Source organism: Brienomyrus brachyistius, chromosome 1 (assembly GCF_023856365.1).
Source record: "Brienomyrus brachyistius isolate T26 chromosome 1, BBRACH_0.4, whole genome shotgun sequence".
NCBI lineage: Eukaryota > Metazoa > Chordata > Actinopteri > Osteoglossiformes > Mormyridae > Brienomyrus > Brienomyrus brachyistius.
This window is the reverse complement of record NC_064533.1, coordinates 23,908,500-23,930,182: the sequence shown is the minus strand read 5'-3', so window position 1 is coordinate 23,930,182 and position 21,683 is coordinate 23,908,500. Positions and strand designations below refer to the sequence as shown.

The 21,683-nt window shown below is 40.8% G+C and overlaps 1 protein-coding gene across 2 annotated transcripts; it reads right to left on the bottom strand.

Annotated features, from left to right (window-relative positions):
• Nucleotides 1-2,960: 2,960 nt before the first annotated feature.
• Nucleotides 2,961-21,324, bottom strand: LOC125704741 (xin actin-binding repeat-containing protein 1). 2 transcript variants are annotated; one of them, XM_048970744.1, is made up of 10 exons: nt 21,202-21,324; nt 20,089-20,257; nt 19,912-19,966; nt 19,004-19,351; nt 18,757-18,835; nt 13,735-13,871; nt 13,300-13,356; nt 4,627-4,757; nt 3,821-4,041; nt 2,961-3,575 (listed from the first exon to the last, which is right to left on the bottom strand). In XM_048970744.1, the coding sequence occupies exons 2-10, from the start codon at nt 20,214-20,216 to the stop codon at nt 3,568-3,570; spliced, it is 1,164 nt and encodes a 387-aa protein (XP_048826701.1). In that variant the 5' UTR covers nt 20,217-20,257; nt 21,202-21,324; the 3' UTR covers nt 2,961-3,567. The 2 variants fall into 2 exon arrangements, with proteins under 2 accessions (XP_048826701.1, XP_048826692.1); XM_048970735.1 differs by lacking the exons at nt 2,961-3,575; nt 3,821-4,041; nt 4,627-4,757; ... (3 more) ...; nt 20,089-20,257; nt 21,202-21,324 and adding exons at nt 4,769-11,372; nt 17,373-17,600.
• Between the last annotated feature and the right edge of the window lie 359 nt (nt 21,325-21,683).

Genomic DNA, 21,683 nt, shown 5'->3' with positions numbered 1-21,683 from the left:
TGAGGCCGCGCACTAGAAAGGCCGGCCTGGTGTTTGGTATTGTAGAAAGTTCCTACGGAGTGCGGGTGTGTGTACGGCGTTCATTTCTGTGTGTCTCTATGTTGGGTGAATGTGTGAATATTTGTTTATGTGTGCATGTGGGTGTGTGCGCCTGTTTGTCTATATGCATGTGTCAGGTTGGGTCCTAGACTCCACCTGAAATAACATCTTGGGCTCTATTCCCCCCCCCCGCCGCCACACTCCCTGCAGGTGGATGAAACCCCCGGCCACTGGTGCGTTGGTGGTTCTCGATGTCTGGGGCTGGATGCTCGGGTGGGTACTGGCTCACTCCCTAGCCTTCCTGGCTCTGTTGGGCCCCTGCTGGGGGGTGGGGGGGCCCTTGGATCTCTGGGCCCGGGGACCGGTCTGCCCTGGTGTGGCCGGCCGCCGGCGGAGCCTGCGGGTGCGCAGCCAGGGCCCCCTGGGGCTCCTGCACTTCACTCCTGCACCTCACTCCAGAGCTCTCCTTTGCCCTTTTCTGGGTGGGGGCTGCAGTACTCCTTGCGGTGGTCCTTCGGGGGGCCCCATGCCCTGGAGGGCCTCTGGATGTCTGGGGCCCAGGTCTCCTCCATGTCTGCTTCATGTCCTGGGGGGGGTGGGTCTGTGGCTCCCCACACACACTACTAAACATTTACATGGAGAAACCTTTTGAACACCAGCGCGCTCACATACACAGGTGTACAAACTGGTACTCACAGACACACACAGGTGTACAAACTGGTACTCACAGACACACACAGGTGTACAAACTGGTACTCACAGACACACACAGGTGTACAAACAGGTACTCACAGACACACACGGGTGTACAAACAGGTACTCACAGACACACACAGGTGTACAAACAGGTACTCACAGACACACACAGGTGTACAAACTGGTACTCACAGACACACACAGGTGTACAAACAGGTACTCACAGACACACACGGGTGTACAAACAGGTACTCACAGACACACACAGGTGTACAAACTGGTACTCACAGACACACACAGGTGTACAAACAGGTACTCACAGACACACACGGGTGTACAAACAGGTACTCACAGACACACACAGGTGTACAAACAGGTACTCACAGACACACACAGGTGTACAAACTGGTACTCACAGACACACACAGGTGTACAAACAGGTACTCACAGACACACACGGGTGTACAAACAGGTACTCACAGACACACACAGGTGTACAAACTGGTACTCACAGACACACACAGGTGTACAAACAGATACTCACAGACACACACATTTTACATTTACATTTACATTTACAGGATTTGGCAGACGCCCTTAGCCAGAGCGACTTACATAAGTGCTTTGAGACTCTGCAATGAATTTCCGATGCTAGCTCAATAAGGACCCAAGCTATGAATACTATCTCTGAGAACTCCATTGAGTAGTGCAGAATTTTTTTTTTTTTTTTTTTTTTTTTTTTAAACACACACCAGAAAAAGAATCGAGTAAGAATATAGAAGTTCTACGTCAGGTATTTCTGAAAAAGAAAAGTTTTGAGTCGTCGCTTGAAGACAGTCAAGGATTCAGCTGTTCGGACATCTAGGGGGAGTTCATTCCACCAATTAGGTGCCAGGACAGAGAAGAGCCGAGATGCGTGTCTTCCTTGTGCCTTGAGGGGAGGTGGGACCAGACCACACAGGTGTACAAACAGGTTCTCACAGACACACACAGGTGTTCAAACAGGTACTCACAGACACACACAGGTGTTCAAACAGGTACTCACAGACACACACAGGTGTACACACAGGTACTCACAGACACACACAGGTGTACACACAGGTACTCACAGACACACACTGTCTTTATCATCTGTTGCTTCTAAACATGTTCATTGTGATTCGTACAGATGTTGGTTATTGTTTTCTCTCATCAGCAGGTATTGAAGCAGATAATCTGTGTTTTTTTTTCGTTTCTCTCCCTCTCTCTCTATCTCCCTTCTTCTCCGTTTTCTTCCTTCTTTCCCCCTCTCTCTCCCTCTCCTTCTCTTGAGGAAATAAATAAATGTAAATAAATTAATAGAAATAAAGCAGTCCTCCGCAGAGGGGGGGTGGTGGAGGGAAAAAAAAGAAAGTCCCAGCTAGCGAACAGGGATCAAGGTGTCATAGTCATACATCTTGTGATGGTAACCAGGGCTACTGACCTGTTGTGGCAAAGTTCTTTTAATGCAGGGGTGTCCACACTTTTTCAGCTTGCGAGCTACTTATATTTTAATTATATATTATATTATATTTCAAGTCAAAATGATCTACCTACTATAAAAATGCGAAAGATATATTTATTTGTAGATTTACAGAGTATTCTTTATTATTATTGTTTATTATTATTAATTTCTGTTTGGGATAAATAAAGCGTTTTTGAATTGAACTGGATTTTAGTTCTTTCACCTGTCTCTTCCTCAGCTCGCTTTGTCACAATGTCCCCATAACATGATAAATTATGTTTTTTTCTCTTATGGGGATCGGTTTCCTGGTCCCCATAAGGGAAAACTCTATGTTATAAAAATCGGTGACTGCTATGAAAAATGTTTTAATGCAAAACTCTTGTATTTTGTTTGTTACTTATGGTTATGGTTAGGGCAGGGTGGGGGTTAGGGTTGTCATAGTTAGCGTTAGCATTTTTCCCATAGAAATGAATGAGCGGTCCCCATAAAGATATGTTTACCCTACATGTGCGTGTATGTATTTATGTGTGTGTGTGTGTGTGTGTGTGTGATTGTGCATGTCTCCTACCATGGACTCTGGTGTTCTCCTGCCTAGTGCTTCCTGGGATACACTCCTGGTCACTCCCCTTAACTCCAGATTTGAGAATAATTTGCAAGATGGATAGACCTCATATATAAATACATATTTAAGTATTTGATGGAAATGAAGTAGTGAATTCAAAGGCAAGGAACATGCAAAACATGAAACAAAAAGGTTTTATTTAAGATTATGTCAAGGGTATTAACTGAAGATGTGAAAATGAATGATTCATTAAAAACTTTACAATGATCATTGCACTTTAATATTAAAGATTATTCAGGAGAAAGCTTTCGTTCCTGCAGTGAATCCCACATTACAGTCAGTCATTCCGCCAATCCTGTCAGGATCTCACAGGTCTTCCCAAGTTGCAGTTTACTTTGTCCATATTTGGTCTTTTTTACGTCTTACATCACTTCCAAAATCATATGTAATATTTCCTTTTGTAGTTGTCCATCTTTAATTACACTTTAATTATGACCATGACACACTGGACAAGGCACATGCCAGGAGTATGCATTAAATTAATGAAACCGCGAATACGTAAATGATTTTCTTGTGCGTTTTTGCTGTATGGGTAATATGGCTGATTTTCATCTGTTGAATAAAAAAAACGTATGTATTTTTTATTTATTGTAATTATGCAATATGCTACCTAAAAGATCTGACATAGTTTGATCAGCTGGTATAAATATAAAATAATAAGATGACCAGGGTGATTTACGTCTCTTGAATGTGGAATTATGACGATGCAGTCAATCAGGCACTGAGATTAACAATCTGGGAAAGATAGAAGATGTAAATAATCGGCATGAGAAAATATTTGCGATTTATAATTCTTTACTTTCTTGGATAAAAACAGGTTGTTGTTTTCCCAGTATCCTCACAAACAATTCTTCTATTTGAAAACTGAAGAATCCTCTTTAACTTAAACATGTCTATTTAGGTAAAGTTATTTTTAAGATTTAGTTCTCTCCGTTTATTTTTGTTTTTTTAGTTTATTTTAATCTGTGCCGTAAACTCACCGAATGAAGAGTCAGAGTTGTCATCGGAGTCGGTTAATTTCTCTTTAGCATCTCTCCGAGGCTGCACTTTTGTGGGATTACTGTCTGCACGCTTCTGAATCCAGCGGTCTTTGTGCTGCTTATACCCAAATCCTTCATCGTAATTCCCTTTAGCTCGGAACAGTTGCTGATAATGGAAAATGCAGTAAAACTCCCCATACAGAGCAGCGTAGTTTTGAATACTAGAGTAGAACAAAGGACATAGATTTTCGTTAAAGTTCTCTGGAACTGAAAAGAATTTGTAGAGAAATATAGGTTATTTCTGGATCACTTGTAACAGACAGTTACCATGCCCTCTTAAATCTGTAATATGATGACAATTGCTCAATTAAACTCAATTAATAAATTATTTTGACTTTTAAGTTAACAAAATAACCAATAATTCTAGTAATTTGCAATCTGAAAAGAATAGCACATCTTCATAGCAGACATCATTATCTAAAATGTACATTTTTTTGAAAACAGAGTCAGACAATTTATGGAGCAATTAGGGGTCGAGGGCCTTGCTCAGGGTCCCAACAATGATATCACTCTGCTGACCCTGGGATCTGAACTGGTGACCTTCTGATCCCAGGTACAGCATTGCTGTGTTATAGTTAATATATTCATGCATTGTAATAAACCAGCAGCATCCAGTATCCATCCAGCCACAATAACTGTCTGCCTCGTGATTACATTTTAAGGCGAGTTTCGTGCTGGAGGGGAGCAGCCCGCCACCTTTATTAATTAACACTCCCTGCTTTTTCATTTGGACCCGGACGTCTCACCTCAGCTTCTTCTTGCAGTGCTTGCAGCAGAAGCAGTTGCGATGGAAGATAAATTTATCTGCCCCGATTTTCTCCATTGGATATACTGGCTTGGAACAAGCAGAGCACATCTCCCTCGCCGGTGAAAGAAACTACAATTCCAGAAAATATTCAAGAAGATTTCACCTAGACATATAATTTATTTCCACTATTTTTGTGGGAAAAAAATAAAACAGTGAACTTATGAACTGGGAAACAGTTTGATGTTTAAATCAGATTTTTTTATTGACCTTGGGTGATTCCTATACATAACTTGGATGCTGTTAGAAATGCAGCATTGAACACCTGGGAATATTTAGATGAGCTATTGCATCTTCTTGTAAGGGAGTTTGAGTGTCATTATAAGTTACTGGCATGAATACCAAAAAATTGCAGATTGTAAATCTGTTATGGCTGTACAATGTGGCTGCAGTGTAGCTGTTTTGTAACAATAAAGGTCTTTATGATATTCATCTACAACCGAGTGTGTGGAAAATGTTTTCCACTGACATACGTCTCCAGTGATTCTAAGACAATCTCAAGATGTTTTTAATGTCCAGCAGTTATGAACAGAGTCAACTCAAAAAACAAAACCTCATTTTATTATTAATGATTTATAAATTAATAAATTAGAACAGGCATCATAAATCCCAAAGGGTATCGATACACAATGAAAGACACAGATCCTGCTGAAGAATCCAGGTCCTCCATCACCAGTATCTCCACCATTCTCCTTTGGGTGATTCCTATCTTTCTTTTCTCCTTCTGAAAGCACCCGCGTTATTTCTTCTGCATTCTCTGCTTTCCTTTCTTTTTCACACTCATTTCTTTCATCACACTTCACTTTGAAACAGCACCTCTCCATGGCCTACTTTCCTTTTCTTCTTTCCCATTTAACAACCTATTTCCTACCGAATCTGTCCAATACATCTTGCTTGACAAATGAGCTTCCGCAAGTGAAGAGCTGCCTTGTAATGAATATTTCAGCCTCAGGTCTGTGTTTTTCCTCTGGATTTTAGCTTCTCACTAAGGAGTGGAAAGGTTGCAATAACACTTTGTTTCCCATTTATAAAATTTTGAAGAGCTCTGAAGTCAAAATTCATTTAATATCTTATTCTGTCTTCTTACAACATACACATTTATCCTGTGAGGAATTGCTACTTTTACTGGGGATAACACATTTTTTTTCTCCCAGTTCACTAATGAGGAAAATATTTTTAGTATTTTATTTACCAGTACCTGGTTACACAATCATTTTTCAGCTGTATTTGTGATCCTTATATTTTGTTGACTGTTTTGGTATGAATTGTACTCATTGAAGTGGTACTAAGTGCTTATGGTGTGATTAGATTCTTGGTTTGTTAGATGTCGAATTGCTCCTGTTCCAGAACTACTTAAATTTGTATCTGCACTTATGCCTTGTTGTTTCATCTGCTATTTGCCTCACTTGTTCAGCACCTTGGACAAAAATATCTGTTAAATGCATGTTTCATCATCTTGTTGGGCCTCACAATTAACAAGTTTGAAGAAACTTCTGGGCCTTCAGGAGAGTTATTGGTGGTTGGTGTCCATCTCAGAGTCGTTCATTGTTTTTTAACAAGTCTTCTCCATGCCACATCAGCAGGTACTTTGCTAAGTCCTTCTGGCTTGGGTGGAAGAGCGGGTTTTTGTGTGGAAGGCTTTTGACAAGCCTTGGGTGGGAGTGGAGTTGGACTCTGAGGGTTAGTTTTAGAAACAGATATATGAAGTAGATCCTTTGTGGTTTCTTCTGGTCTGTCGTCTGCAGCAGGTAGTGCATCAACTAATTTGGTAGTTGATTGTTCTTTCATAGTTGTTGCTGAAGGAAATAAGCCCATATGTACAGATTGGGTAACAGCCTGCTTATCGCATTCTCTGTAGGACAATCTCCCCCTCCTGTATATCATTGCAGCTTTGTAGTCACCTCTGGAAACATTCATGTTCGATTTCTCCAAAGACTGAAGAGCAGCCTGTAGACCACCTCTTACAATTTCTTTTTCTGCTCGTTGTTGTTGCTGTCCTGCAGCAGACTGTAACGATGTTATAGCTTTTCTGACATCTCCTCTCAAATCAACTTCCGCTTCGGCCCGTTCTTTTGAATCTTGAACTTCTTGGTCTGACTTTGACGGAAGATTTTGAACAGCAAGTATCGCGTGCTCCTCGGCTGTGTCTACACGAGGAAGTTCACATTTTTGACCAGGGTGAAATATCTCATTGGTCTCTTGGTCCTTTTTAGAGGAATGACTGCTTTGATGTTCTGGTCCAGTCTGTTCTTTTGTGGGATACTCGAAAGGTTGCCTCACTGTTGCCTCACATAAGGAGTCTTCTTTGTCTTTTGAGGTGATTTTTTGCCCTAGTTGCATGATTTCATGCTCAGTATCACTCTCCGGCTCAGCAGTGTCATTCTGCAGCTTCATTTGTCTTAGGTGGACGTGTTTCAGTTTTGCCTGCACCACACGCTGAATGCTCTTCGCTTCAGCCGTTGCCAGAAGGAGACTTTTCATGGCGGCTGCTAGTTCAGAGTTCTGTCTGTCCAGTTCCTTCTCTTGCGCTTCCCCCCAGTTGTCCGTCTCACCTTTCATTTTTTCCTCATGGACGTCTGCTCTTGAGCTACCTTCACTTTGCTCAGAAGGTGATGGCTCCTCTATTGTGACATTTGAAGAGCCGGGTTTTCTTAAGATGACCACATCTGTGGAGGTATTCTGACATCTTGCCCTTTGATTTATAAGGATTTTATTATCTAACATGACCTTTTTCTCTCTCACTTTTGAATGGTTCACCTTAGGTTTTATATGTTGACTTGTCTCTTTACTTGAACAGGAGGACTTGTTTGCATCTCCAAGGTCACACAATGCACCTGCAAAGGTAACATTCTTTGTTATTGACACACTTGGCTCCACTCTAGGATCCAGAGACTGCGGTTCTGCATTACTTGGCACTACTTCCACTCTCTTTGCTGAAATTACTTGGTCACTTCTCTGTGCAAGGCCATGCTTATCAAAGGAGAAATGAGCATTTTCTACTGAACTATGGTGACTGGAGCCTACAGAGAATGGCAGGTTTCTGAGGTTCTTTGCATCTGAACGTGAAGGATCTTTGACTGTTTGTTCCCATACTTCTGTCTCTTGTTCTACTGGTCCTTTACATTCACAGTCCTCTTCTGAAGAAGGATGAAAGTTTCTGAGGCACTCTGGATCAGCCTTTTCTTCAGGTGAGAATATCGAAGGTCTGTGACTATGAAGAACTTCAGTAGGATTTGTGACTAATGGGGTTTCCTTCGTTACGATAATTTCTTCACTTTCCGTTTTCTTTTTGCAAATATTAAGTAAATAAACAGTCATCCCAACATACTTCTGCTCTTGTTCCTGCATTAAAATTCCTTTTGCCAAAGCCTTAGCTTGACTTAGGAAGCCCTCAATTATATAATAATATATGGTTTTTAATTCATTATCCCAGGTTTGTATAGATGGAATCTGTTGAAATCTTAATTCCAGATTGGTAACTTGGAGTCCATGTTCATCCTGCCTTAGCAGAGCTATCCTGGAGCCCAACCTTTCCATGCGCAGGAGGCGCTGCACAATCTCCTGTATACCTCCCTCAGCAGCTCCTGCTTCCTGGATTTGTGGCCCTTCATTATTTATGAGGTACTTGGCAATTTTCACACCCCCGTGATCACTGTCTTCCAATACAATTCCAGGTGAATGAATAGCATTAAAATGATAAAGATGCCTTACAGTGTCTCTGAGACTCTCCATCATAACATCTGATTCTGCCCAGTTTCTAAACGAGATCCCATCAGCTGCTACTGATTCCAAAATCCAATGCAGCTCCTTTACATCTGTATTTATTTTCTCATCTTGAAACCTCCTGTTAGTCATGTCAACATCAGCCGTGTCGGAAACCTGAGTTCCAGAGAGCGAACTGCAATATCTCGCATCCATGTTCAGGCTGTACTCATTGTATACTGTCTTCACAGAGGTTTGATTCTGAGCTGCTCCTTTGAGGGAGTCAAAAGGTTTATTTTTCAACAGTGAGAGGGATGTTCTGACGTCTCTCTGATCTACACCTCTGTTCACCTTGCCGGAATTCCCTTCACTGCTGATCTGTTGTACCTCTAAGGGCTGATTTTTCATCTGCAAATTGTTTTTCTCAATATTTGTTACCATTTTCTGTTGCTTGTTAGTTATGTAATTTCCTGACGATGTTTCATGCCATACTGAGGATGTCACATCACATTCCTCCTGGACCTCTTTGTTCTCAACATTAATTTCTCCCTGGGATTTACTGTTTTCCAGTGGCTTCGGTTCAGATATGAGCTGACTCCCTCCCCTACTCATAATTTCCTCTCTAATGACCTCATGAAACTTTTCACTTTTCTCACTACATGTTGCTGAATCATGGCTGTCAGGTTGACCAATGGAGGACATGACATCTGTTGCATCCTTGGGAGCCCTAGCTGATTGGCGTTCAGGATATCTGTGTTTGTCATGGGTATTTTCCAAAGATAAAGTTTTAGACGTAAATTCAGTGTTACAAATCTCCTCTTTTACGTCACTTATAATACTGGTATTTACTTTACCTTTGTTTTTACCATTAATCATGTCAATTTGACCATTTTCCAGGTCATTTTCAAAATGTTCATCTCTGCTGTGAGTTCTTGAATCATTTGAGAGTCTTGCATCCTTTTTAACAATTAGCTTTGATTCAAAAATGTCACTGACTTGTGCTTTAACATTATTATTGGGTAAGATACTTCTTTGCATGGCTATCTCCCTTGTGATGCTCTCCGAAGCCTCTGTTGAATGATTATGAATCATATCCATTTCATTCGCAGAGACGTTGTCCATTGTTAAGCCAAGGTCACTGCCAGTGTTTTCTAGCACGTGTGTCTCAAATTTCCATCTGCAGGTCTTGACACCATCTGTTTCAGACATTGACCTTGATATATTTGCCTCAGAGGGTTTTGCATTAACATTATCACTGGCCACTGGAGGATTTTCAAAACGGCGATCTGCCATTTTAACATTATCACTGTAATCATCTTCACTTGTTATACATATGACCTCCTCCTGTTGTTCTCGATGCTTAAATTTGTCCAGTGGAATTGTTTCAAACATCCATTTGTAGTTTTGAACGATGCCATTTATTTCCACTGCCTGCCCTTTGCTTATTGACGTGACCTCATGGAAATTTCCTGAACGATCTCTAATAGCAAACAGCGGTATGTTCTCGAAAAATGTCATGTTATTTCTTACAGCACCACTTGCGACATCTTTAATTTCTGTGTGCTCTTTACTAAACTGAGATACACTGTTGAGGGAAAGGGCTTCGAAATGCCGCTTGTGAGATCTAACAGCAGATTTTTCTATCTCGCAGGGCTCAATTTTGGTTACTCCCACAGCCATTTCTTTGTTGATGCTATCTAGTGCGCAAGTTTCAAATATGTGCTTTATCTCCAGGACAGTTCCTCTTTTATCTTCCGGGATGTTTACTGTCTCAAGGTGGTTAACTTCATAGCTGTCTGCTGAAGTTTCCGTGGGATGAGTTTCAAGGAACCACAGCAAGGAATGACTGTCTCCCACAGCAATATCCTGCTTATCTAAAGTAACATTGATAGATTTTCTATTCAGTGACCCAACATCCATGTCCTCAATACAAAAGCATCTGTGCTCCTTCCGACTGTTAAACGTGTCATTAGAGGTTTGTAATTCTTTTCTCTCAACCTTACCTCTCTGGGTTTCCGCTAAAGATATCCCTGGAATTACATGGGCCTCTGCCAGATCTTTGTTCAAGATATCCAGAGGCTGAGTCTCAAATAGCCAGCGTGTCTTTCTGACAGTGCTGCTGGGGTTTCCACCTCTACAGGCGGGCTTGATCTCATTGACGTTCACATCACCACTTTCAAGCGCACAGCAAGGCTCCATCTCTAACAGTCTAACAGTCCTCTTGACATCCACTTTTGTCTCCTGAGTTGCTTGTTCAGGGTCATGGTAGTGTTCAACCCCCACAGAAGTGCAGAGACCAGGTTCATCCAAAGGCTTCACCTCAAATAGCTGGCATGTCTCTTTCACGTCTCCACAGCTGACAGACTCTGCCATCATGAGCTTTCTTCCATCAAAGGGTAATTTTTTGTGGAAGTCAAGTGATTGCATCTCAAACAACTCCATGGTCTTCCGAGTATCTCCTTTGATGTCACTGCCTTCTGAACTTTTTGCTGTCGGGAAACATTCAGTGCCACTGGGTTCAGTAAGATCAGCCGTGTGAGAGGTGCATCTGACATCCATGTCACAAAGAGCCTTCTCCTCGAGCCATTTCCTGACCTCTTGCATATCACCTGTTTTCTCTAGTAGTGTCCAGTTCTCAAATATCCATCTCAATATTTGTACCCCACCCTCATATTTAGAGTTACCGACATTTACCTCGCATTCCGAAGCAGTCTCCTTCATTACCTCTCCATCTATGACACTGTCCACAGTCTTCAACTCTGGATGAATGTGTCGAGAAAGCTTCGCTAGCTCACATTTCTGTCTCTGCAGGGAAATCGGTTCCTGACGTACAGTCACTTCAGGAAACGCCTGATTTTGATCACTTATCAAATTTAAGTTCTCTGTTTGAGTTCTGGTTGGTTCAGATGGGACATTGTTGGCATTCAAATGAACTCCACTGGATACTTTGGAGTTCTCAATTTTTTGGGCGTTTTCCGACATCTTCTTTGGGAACAGAAGGGAAGCATTTATATCTGTAAATTTATTTTTCATTTGTAAATGATTCGATACATTTTCAGTTGTAAATGTGATGATGTTAGTGAAGAGGTCATGCAGATTAGACGATGCTGTGTCTTCATGTGAGTACAGAATGTAACATACACAGCACAGCAGATCATCCTCACTTGTATGCTGAGACCCTCAAACATTAGTTTAACTCAGTATCATTCATAATATTAATTATTTGGGAATCCGCAAAGAAACTCTGGTTTCTCTGGTTTCAGGACCAAATTCACTTTCCTGGTCTCTTTCCTGGTTCCCTCGTACCAAACACGTGTCATCTTCTCCTTCCCAGTCTCCCATCCCATCCCAGATCTTACTCCCAATGAAAGGTAAAGTATTAATGATCAACTGCTCACTGGGAATTCTACAGAAGTGGCGATGATCCACATGCCCGGAACTTAAATTTCTCATTTCAGGGACAGAAATAGTTGTTTCTCATGTATGTTGAAGCAGCAAAGCAGCTGTGCTAATATCAATTATACGTATTGATTGATATAATAATGTACATCCATCCATCCATTTTCCAAACCGCTTATCCTACTGGGTCGCGGGGACAATAATGTACAGTACTGTGCAAAAGTCTTAGGCAGCCAAAAAAATTACGTTTAAATAACTGGCGGGGTGGCATGGTGGTGCAGTGGTTAGCACTGTATGGGGCGGCATGGTGGTGCAGTGGTTAGTACTGTATGGGGCGGCATGGTGGTGCAGTGGTTAGCACTGTTGCCTCACACCTCTGGGACCCAGGTTCGAGTCTCCGCCTGGGTTACATGTGTGTGGAGTTTGCATGTTCTCCCCATGTCATCGTGGGGTTTCCTCCGGGTACTCCGGTTTCCCCCCACAGTCCAAAAACATGCTGAGGCTAATTGGAGTTGCTAAATTGCCCGTAGGTGTGCATGTGTGAGTGAATGGTGTGTGAGTGTGCCCTGCGATGGGCTGGCCCCCCATTGTTCCCTGCCTCATGCCCATTGCTTCCGGGATAAGCTCCGGACCCCCCGCGACCCAGTAGGATAAGCGGTTTGGAAAATGGATGGATGGATGGAATAACTGGCTTGTTGGTGTAAAACTATGCTGTTACGCCTGGCAAAATGCATCAGCTTAGCCATTTCAAAACCTCTGCTAAAATATGTTATTTCCAGCAACCATACAATACACCCATGCATTTTCTGACCTGAGCACTAGCCCACCTCATATATCTATTCAATATCACGTTCACTTTTTAAACTAATTAAGTTAATTAATTAAGCGAGCTGGGGTGAAATTTAACAAATACATGGAATGGTTTGGGTGCCACTGAGGAGAAGTTTGGGAACTGAAGTGGTGTTCATCTAGCCATCCAAGTAGATATCAGTGACTTTTTGGAGAACAGAAGACATTTTTACCAGTTTTTATTGTGTTACTCGTAATTTTCATATGTTATGTTAAATAATATTTTTTTATTCTAAGAAAATGTGCACTTACTACCCAGATAAATAGTTTTAAACGTTTCTTTTGAGTGCCTAAGACTTTTGCACAGTGCTGTATGTATTGAATCCTTTTTCCTCTGACTATTCACTGAGAACCATGTAATGTACCATGCTAGTGAATAGTTCATTTCAGTTTTACATGCAATAAATACACATAAATAATTGTCTAATCCAAAAGTGTATTAAAATTATGCAGAAGTCCTTCACTATTTCTTCAAAAATCACTCCCAAACTGTGTAAAATCACTAGGAATTCTGCAGTTTCAGAATTCCTACATAATATGCGTAAATGCATTAACGCATATTGTATTGTACATGCATATCAAATACACCCCCTCACTGTGGTTCATGGTTAGCTGACAAATGGACACATAATACATGATCTTGGGACAAGGACTTTTATCTTACCTTTTTCAAGTTAACTCTGTTTCCTGAGGCAGTAGCGTTTTTTTCAGCCACAGTAACCTAGTGAAGGGGGAAAAAGCTTTTATTAAACCCTCTATGGAACATTCACAATCCAATAATATGGTGTTTTTGTGTAATCGAGGCGACCCTTTCTACTTAATTGTTCAAGAATTTCTGAATAATACATAACCCCACCCACAGTGTAGTGACTGTTGCTGGCCAAGAGGGGACCTCAAACCTCAGGGGTACCCATGCAAATTCATGGTTTGAGTGGTGGTAAACCCCACCACAGTCTGCTAGTCAGATGCACACGTGTTGGTTTATTTTCACATTGAGCTATTTATGGGTATAAAAAACATTGAAAATGTTGTTGGAGATTAGGACAAATGAACTTTCCTTTAGTGTGTTAGCCTTGCTGTGGTGCCGGCAGTGACTCGCCTCTCTCGGGGGGGTTTTCCCAGTGTTTGCCTCTGCCACTCTCGACAAATAGAGTGCAGAAATGTCTCTCACAGAAACGGACTTCTTTAGCTCCTCAGGAATTTCTCTGAGGTCGATCAGGGATCTCCACTTGTCATCTGCAACGAAACAGAGAGGTGTGATAAAAGTACGGCTTTTAAAGTTACAGTAACAGAAAGGGTGCTGGAAGAAATAGTGATGATTTAGAAGGGGCTCACAATCAAATCTGTTTGGGTTCTTAGGATTCCTGAACATTATTCAGCATCGAACAATCAAGGCTTTATTTGTCACATGCACAGTGAGGCTGATTTATACTTTGGCGTTGAATTGACACCGTAAGTATACCGTAACCCGACACCGTCCGCTGTAGCCTACACCATAGCCTGCATGCATGTCCCCGGAAATGTAGCTACACGTCACAGCGAGGCAAACCGCAATAACTGTCATTGGTCCGCTTAGTAGCATTTTTTTTTTATGGGAGCAAAGAAAGCATATATCCCAGCTGTACTTTATTGCTGATTGAAATTGAAGTGCTATTTACAGCATATGTAGCATAACTCACCCTATGCATCGTAGCGACAGGTCTACAAAACGCTCAGGATGACAGCAGCAATTTCATTTAGCTCCATTAAGTTTATTTGTACTTTACAAGACTAAAAAAGTAGAATAGACAATAACTTTAGAAGGGAAAAAACAGAAAAAGTGACTTTGTAGTGGCATGAGATTTCTCCTAATTTTGTCTACGGCAACACAAATATAACCAGGACTTGATAAATAGATGATGAATGGATACTTTGTTAAATGTTTTTTTCAGTTTCAACTGAGTGATCCAGTGGTTGAATATATTGCAGGGTGGGAAGACAGTAAATATGACATCCAAAACCTATCGCTTTTGCCGGTGTAATTGCTAAGCAACACAGACACACCAGCGCACAAGTTTAAATGCCATGTAGGTCACAGCATTGGCTTGACCCACCGTATAAAACTGTATAAAAGCCTTAATACTCAGTAAAATGTGCAGTGAAGTTCTAGGTTGACTGACTTCGAGACAGGGGACAAAAAGTATACAGAGACAAAATGCTAAACAATAAACATTATACAGTAATCAGAAATAATCAGAAATATCCATGAATTGTGTGCGATTGTGTGACAGGCAGTAGTGCATGGAGTTAACTGGATACCACCTGTCACTGTACTGCAAATCTGTGGAAACATTATTCTAAGGAACTTCCATGTTATTTATACCTCTCAGTTTTTCTCCCCCTAATTTCCAGTATTACTTTAAAGTTGAATAAAGCTCCGATTTGGTAAACAAGCACATTCTCAGTGTATTGGAGCTGCAGTCGTGGATGCCAAACAAGACTGTCTGGCAGCTGGTTTTGTAGCAGGATAAGGCCCTGCTCCAGTTAAATCCCCGGGGAATCCTGCCTATAGGCCTGTGACAGGTAAATTACCTTGCGACAGGAAAGCCGGGGGAAATGTAAAACTCTAAACTACCGGATGTGCGGTACGGTGCCAAGATCTCAGGCTGCCAGAAACAGTGATGCTTAAATTATTTTTATATTGGTGTAAAACTGATTTTATGTCTGTTTCAGTCTCTCTTCTCAACTGACCGTAGTATTTGTGGTTAGCTAAATGAAGTTCATGTATTAAATAAGCTGCTGGTGATTTAACAAATTTATGGAATGTCAGAATTCTTCTAGCTGTCCATAAAGAAACTTTTGTAAATTTTTAAATCCATTACTGTTTATATGTATGCATTCTAATGATCATTTTAGCTTTTCTGAACAAATATGCATATACTGCCCAGTTAAATAGTCTTAAACATAATGTTGTTTGGGGGGCTAACGATTCTCTCAGTAATTCTCTCAGTACATTCAGATTATTCAAGACGCTTTCTACATATACTTGCACTTGAGTTTTAAGTGTCTGAGTTGTAAGGCAAAAAGTTGCAACTTGTGTCACCTTGATTCTCTCCCCCCCAAACCCACACAAACACACACACACAAACACACACACACACGCACAATTTTAGATATTTAAGGGCCTCTGTCAAGTGCTGGACCCCTTGAATCTAGCCCCAATCCCCCCCATACTACCATGAAGTCTTATCTCTCCCCTGCATCATTTGACAGTTGTCACCATTCTTTAACACTTTTTTTCATTACTTATAACCACTTAATGGCTGGGATTCATTAAAAGAAACATTCAGTTTAATTCATTGTAATGTTTCATAGCAATTTAGTTTCAATCAACTCGGCTGACTAAGACGACGCTTAACGGGTCCGTAATGAACCCTTCGGAAATTAGCCAACATGTTTAGTATTCTGCTGCGTATGGAATGTGCAATGCAACACCCTACCATGCAAAACTATTCCAGCTCAGAACATATGAAAATAAACCTCTGATGAAAGAGGATCCATCTGATGCAGTGGAATGAGAGATTGCTGTTACCAGCTGAGCTATGTAGAGGGTTTTGCACAGTGACAACTGCCCGTATGAATGATCCCCACAGCCGGAGCTCAGATCCTCAGCTGCCGGAGACGCTCGGTTTTCAACCGTTACTCAAAACTATTCATATTTTGACTCATTTTAGAATATATCTAACTTTCAATGTCATCTTTAAATGCAGATAATGATGCTAAAAAGCAGAGTAGTAAGTTAATAAACTTAATTAAATTATTATTATAAATTATTATTAAAGTAAATCTTAATCATACAGTGTAAAATATAACTATGTGAATTCTTCAGCTGTAATAATAATAGTAATACTATTACTATCTAATGACTATGATCCACCTATATTCAAACTGCTTTTCTGTTTTTTTGTCGTTACTATCGTTGTTGTGATTTTGTATGTGTGCCCTGTGATGGACTGGCATCCCATGTAACACATGCCCTGTCTCTTGACTGTATCTAAAGCCCAATATCATCATGACCCCTGATCAAATGAGCAGTCCTGGAAGTTGGACAGATGAAGCTTTACGATGACTGTAATGTTTACTACTACAGCTGTCTGCCAGCTCCGTGACTCCTGAATGGGGTAACGCGAGTCTACAGGGCAGAGAAGTCATGCCGGCGTGGGCAGGGCTGACATGCGACCTGTTACCATAAACATGCCAGCGGAATTATAATAAACTAAGAGTTATAATAATAAAGTATCTGAAAATCACCCTTTAGCTTTTGTGAAGTACGAAAGCAGAATTTAATAAATGTATTTGGCAAACTATTTTTCATTGTTAATAGTAAATCTATTTTTTTATTTTAAAAATTATATATTATATTAAATGTAATTATATATGCATATATAATTACATTAAATGTGTGTACATGCATTTATAATTGCTGTAATAACAATAAACATGATAAATTTTATGACTATACATTTTCAAAAATGTCCAAAATGTCCAAAATTGACATTACATGCTGAATTATTAAAAATACCGATTTATATGGGATGTAAGTTTCCATCAGTATTCTTCATGCCAGAACACATGCTCTGGTCTGTGAAGTATCACGACTTCAGGACTTCAACAGGACTTCCCCATTAATCCTCTCAGCGGTTACAGCTTCATGTCTCAACGATGATCACATTATAATATGTAACATTAAATACTCACAGAAAGCAACGACTTGTGGTACTTGTTCTCTAGAATGTCCACTTCACCTCCTTGCAAAATTGGACTAAATTCCTGCAGTTCCTGGTCGTGTCTGCAGGGAAATCTCACAGGCTGACACAGCCTTGCAGTCTAGTTCCGATTCTCTGCCGACTGTTGACTTTTACATTAAAAGCCACTCAAATGAGACATACCGGCTGTTCGGAGAGGACTGTCACTGATCGCAAAGTGAGCCACTGGGATTTGGGAACTCCCCTGCCTCTAAATAGCAACATTAGCCCCTTTGTGATGTCATGATGGGCCAAAAGGCTCTGCTGAAGTTCAGCCAGATTGGCACCGCACACGATACTGGCTTATTTCCACGTCTGCACTCTTATGGCCATTACGGCCATTTACATCGTTTGACATCATTTTAAACAGGTAGATTACCTTCCCTTATCCACTCAGTATCTATCATAGCATTATGCTCATTTTTAGCATTCTGTATGAATAATGGCTTTAATATTACACTCATTTATATCTGCCGGTATTTTATGACCCTGTTAAAGTGGGCAAAATGTCTCCCTATGAGAATATTTGTCTCTCCATTTCTTTATGATTTCTCTCATCCTTAATCTTCTCCTATACTCTGAGTAATGAGCAGCTCAGAGAGCTGAAGAGCTTCTCGAATGAGCTGACTTACAGAATCCAACAAAACAAAAGCATTGTGCCATTCTCAAGAATGACCAGGTTCAAGTGGATTATGAAATGAAACTTTGAAGGGCCTTGATACTTTCAAAGGTGAAGCCTTAATCTTCATAAAGTTTTCGATCATTTTTAAAATCCATTACATTATAATATTATAGTATACTGTTCATTCCTCCAGTCATTCATTCATTTTCCATACTCGTTTATCTGTTGCAGTGCCCTGGGGAGTCCGGAGTCCATCCTAGGCACCATGGAGGCACCCAGGATGGGGTGTCTGCCCAATGCAGGGTATATTTACTGTATTATATTATCTTTATTGTATTATATTACATTACATATACTTTTTATATATGTAGCATTCGTATGATCGTATGAATAAGGATTTTCAGTACAGAGACCATCTGATAGGTATCTCCAACACCCCTGCCAACCTGATCCCTTGAGGATGCTATCAATCAGTTTTTTCTCAGATATAGGTCAGGTCAGTAGGGAATGGAGAAGAAAGAAAATCTCATTGATCAACTGGTGCCCAGGGGACATGTGCCACTGTCAGGGACATTAGGGCAATTTTTTCCAAATCAAACTAATTGTTGGTACCGTTAGCTAATAATTAGCTGCCTTATTGAAGGGTAGCTAGCCTTTAAATAAACATTAAGCTTCTGTGAGATTGCTACAATTGCATAGCTAGCAAAACACTCACCCAGCTCACCCTTCTCTTTCTTTGCAAGATCTATTCCACTGTCTGTCTTCCTTCTCTCTGAGGGAATGTCTTTCATCTCCTGTAAGACAAAGAGTCATGGCCAGGAATGACGTCACCTTTCTGTTTAAGATGATTTTAGAATAAATATATCCAAGTGGTAGTACCTCTTTTGTACTACCAAGAATAGTTCAAACAATCTTTTTTTTCTGTGATGGTCTATATCTAGAACAATATGTGATATATTAACCTTGTTTACTTTCTCACTGGACCCATCCTCATTGGCTGTAGTGTTAAGAGTATTTTGGCTCTCCAGATTTGTTTTCAGGGGTGCTGTTTCCATGTGCTTGGTGGCAGTCTTGGTCATTGTGCTCTTGATGATGATCTTCTTGTTCTTGCTGTTCACCGGCTGCTTCTGCGGCTCCTTCTTTAACTCGAAGAGGGCTCTGAGAGCGTTGATCCCAGCAACCTCGCTCTGTGGAATGTGCCCCAGCGATCGACAGCGAGAGAGGTTGGAGCCCTTTGTCGGCGCTTGAGCCTTGGTCTTTTTCAGGATTGAGTCCAGTCTGCTCTCCGGTTCATGTTTCGACCCCGAAACCTGCAATGTCCAGAGATGTGACAGACAGACATGCAGTGTGGAAAATGAAAGTGGAAGCTAGAGTCACACACTGTCACCACGCTCTAGGAGAAGTCGCATAGCTATGCAGCCATAATGGACTTGGAATCATACTTTGTACAGCTAGCCAGGATGAAGAGCTTAACTAATTTAATTAGCTTAACTAGCTATGATGAAGAGCTTAACAAATTCCATTAGTCTAGCTAGCTATGATAAAGAACTAAACTAATTTAGTTTTTAATGGTATTTGAATTATTCATAATCAATCCATCCATTTTCTGAATCTGCTAGTCTTATTGAGGGTCATGGGGGTTCCTGTCCCAGAGGCTACCGGCGCAAGGCAGAGAACAAGCCAGGAAGGGGCGCCAACCCATCGCAGGGTACACTCACACCCATTAATCACACATGCACTTATTCATAATACATTTTTTAAATGGGTTAAAAATGGCTATATGTATTATTTCAGCTATGGATTTACTTAAAAAATGCATATGTAACATAAAATATATGTATTTAATGAATGGATAATATGCCGGCTAAACCTTTTTGTTAGTCTCCACTGCTTCTGTGGACTGTGGAACTCCTCCGATTTGATACCTTTTAAAACAAAAATTTGGTTTAGGAACAATAAGACATATTTTCGTAAATGCAAGAGAGATTAAGTGAGTCCCCAATGTATCTTTGTAGAAGAAAGTCGCCCTGCCCATTCAGATGCTCACTGGGACACGAGCTGAGAGACGGACTTCTTCCTCTCCAGAAGCACCTCATCAGCCCAGGATGTTGCAAGTCCTGAGGAGGAGATGCTTCTCAAGGACTGGGTCTTCCTCAAGATGCCCTTTATTTCCATCTCAGGCCTTCTCTGATCAAAACCCTGGATGAAAAACCTCCCTTGATGGGACATACAAAAGGAGAGAATAGTGAAGTTTTCCACTTGAAGAGCATTTTTTGTCTTTGAGATGAATCTGCCAGTGACATAAAATCAGGCTTCCTCCTCATATGTCACAGTACTGGGATACTACACTCACCTCATGTAATCCAACAAAGACCTTTAGTGAAGTTTCCAAAACTGCCTAACAAACCACAGTTTTTTTTTCTCCAAATACATATCGAGTGAGTTTTGGAAATTAGATTTTTTGCTGGGGAGCAAAGAACAATTCAAACGAAATCAGAGGTGACACAACTTGAGAAGGTTGATGTTTTGGTTGACTGTCTAATTGTAATAAAGGAACCGAGTTTTATTTGTTATTTCTGATAGCCAGTGATAGGCAGACAGCCCTATCTGTGTCCGTCCTGTTGCAGCGTTTACTGAGATAAGCTGCTGTTTAACTAGGTGTATGTTTCCCTGTCACAGTACTACCCCGTGACGTTCAAGTGTTGCCAGAAATGATAACGTTTCCTTACACCATTTGATCACATATAGGTTTTTGGGTTGTCATACTGATTCCCACAATGAAAAATCATGTGTGTGTAATGTAAATAATGTTTACATAAAATTTTGTAAGACAGTAAATTTATGAATAAAACATGGTGACAGCTTGAATTTCTGCAAATATTTTTACAAACATTGTTTTTTATATTTTTTACATCTTAAAAAATATTTTATTAAAGCCACTTCAATGAATGAACTATCGTTTTTAAAGGCATCTCATGTTAACTATAATCTGCATATTCACAGGAGGACCATTGCATTATAGCTAAACGTTGGAGTCTTTGATCATTTTCCTACAGAGAAAAAGAGATGCTGAATTATAGGCACCTTGCGACAGCAGCATTGAACCTTTTCAGTGGAGAAAATAAATAATTAAATGAAATGAAGAAAATGAACGAAATACCTCGGTGTAGTCCGGCACCTTGCACCACCCGCCGTGATCAGAAGAAATGCACCACCCAGCTTACGGAAGCTGTCGGCAGCCCCACGTTTGAGAGCGGGCAAAGTTCTCACTTTATGGTTTCCCAGGCCTATAAGGAAGCTGCAGGTGGCAGCAGATCTACAGCTGCTGACTGTCTCTGTATCTAAACGATCATGTTCATAGCAGCAATTTAACTTGCCGTCGCGATTCTCGTCCGAGAGAATCAAGCTTCTCCACTGGTGTTCCCCATCCACGACACGTTGACTGGCACTTACAAGCTACAGGAAGTGGCCGAATCAGGGGAATGAGCGGAATGTTTCTGGAATGAGCTGGAATTGGACTCTTCTGCGCAGCAGATTAGGAAAATACCTTCAAGTCTGTGTGGAACTGTAGTCATTTCCATTGGAAGGTTCTGTGTGGTCAGATGGACCTTAGGGAGATGCGCAGCAGTGTCGTGTAGCACC

Bases quoted from the DNA above. Each gene is read 5' to 3' on its own strand.
- LOC125704741 (XM_048970735.1), bottom strand. From the start codon at position 11,369: ATGTCGGAAAACGCCCAAAAAATTGAGAACTCCAAAGTATCCAGTGGA.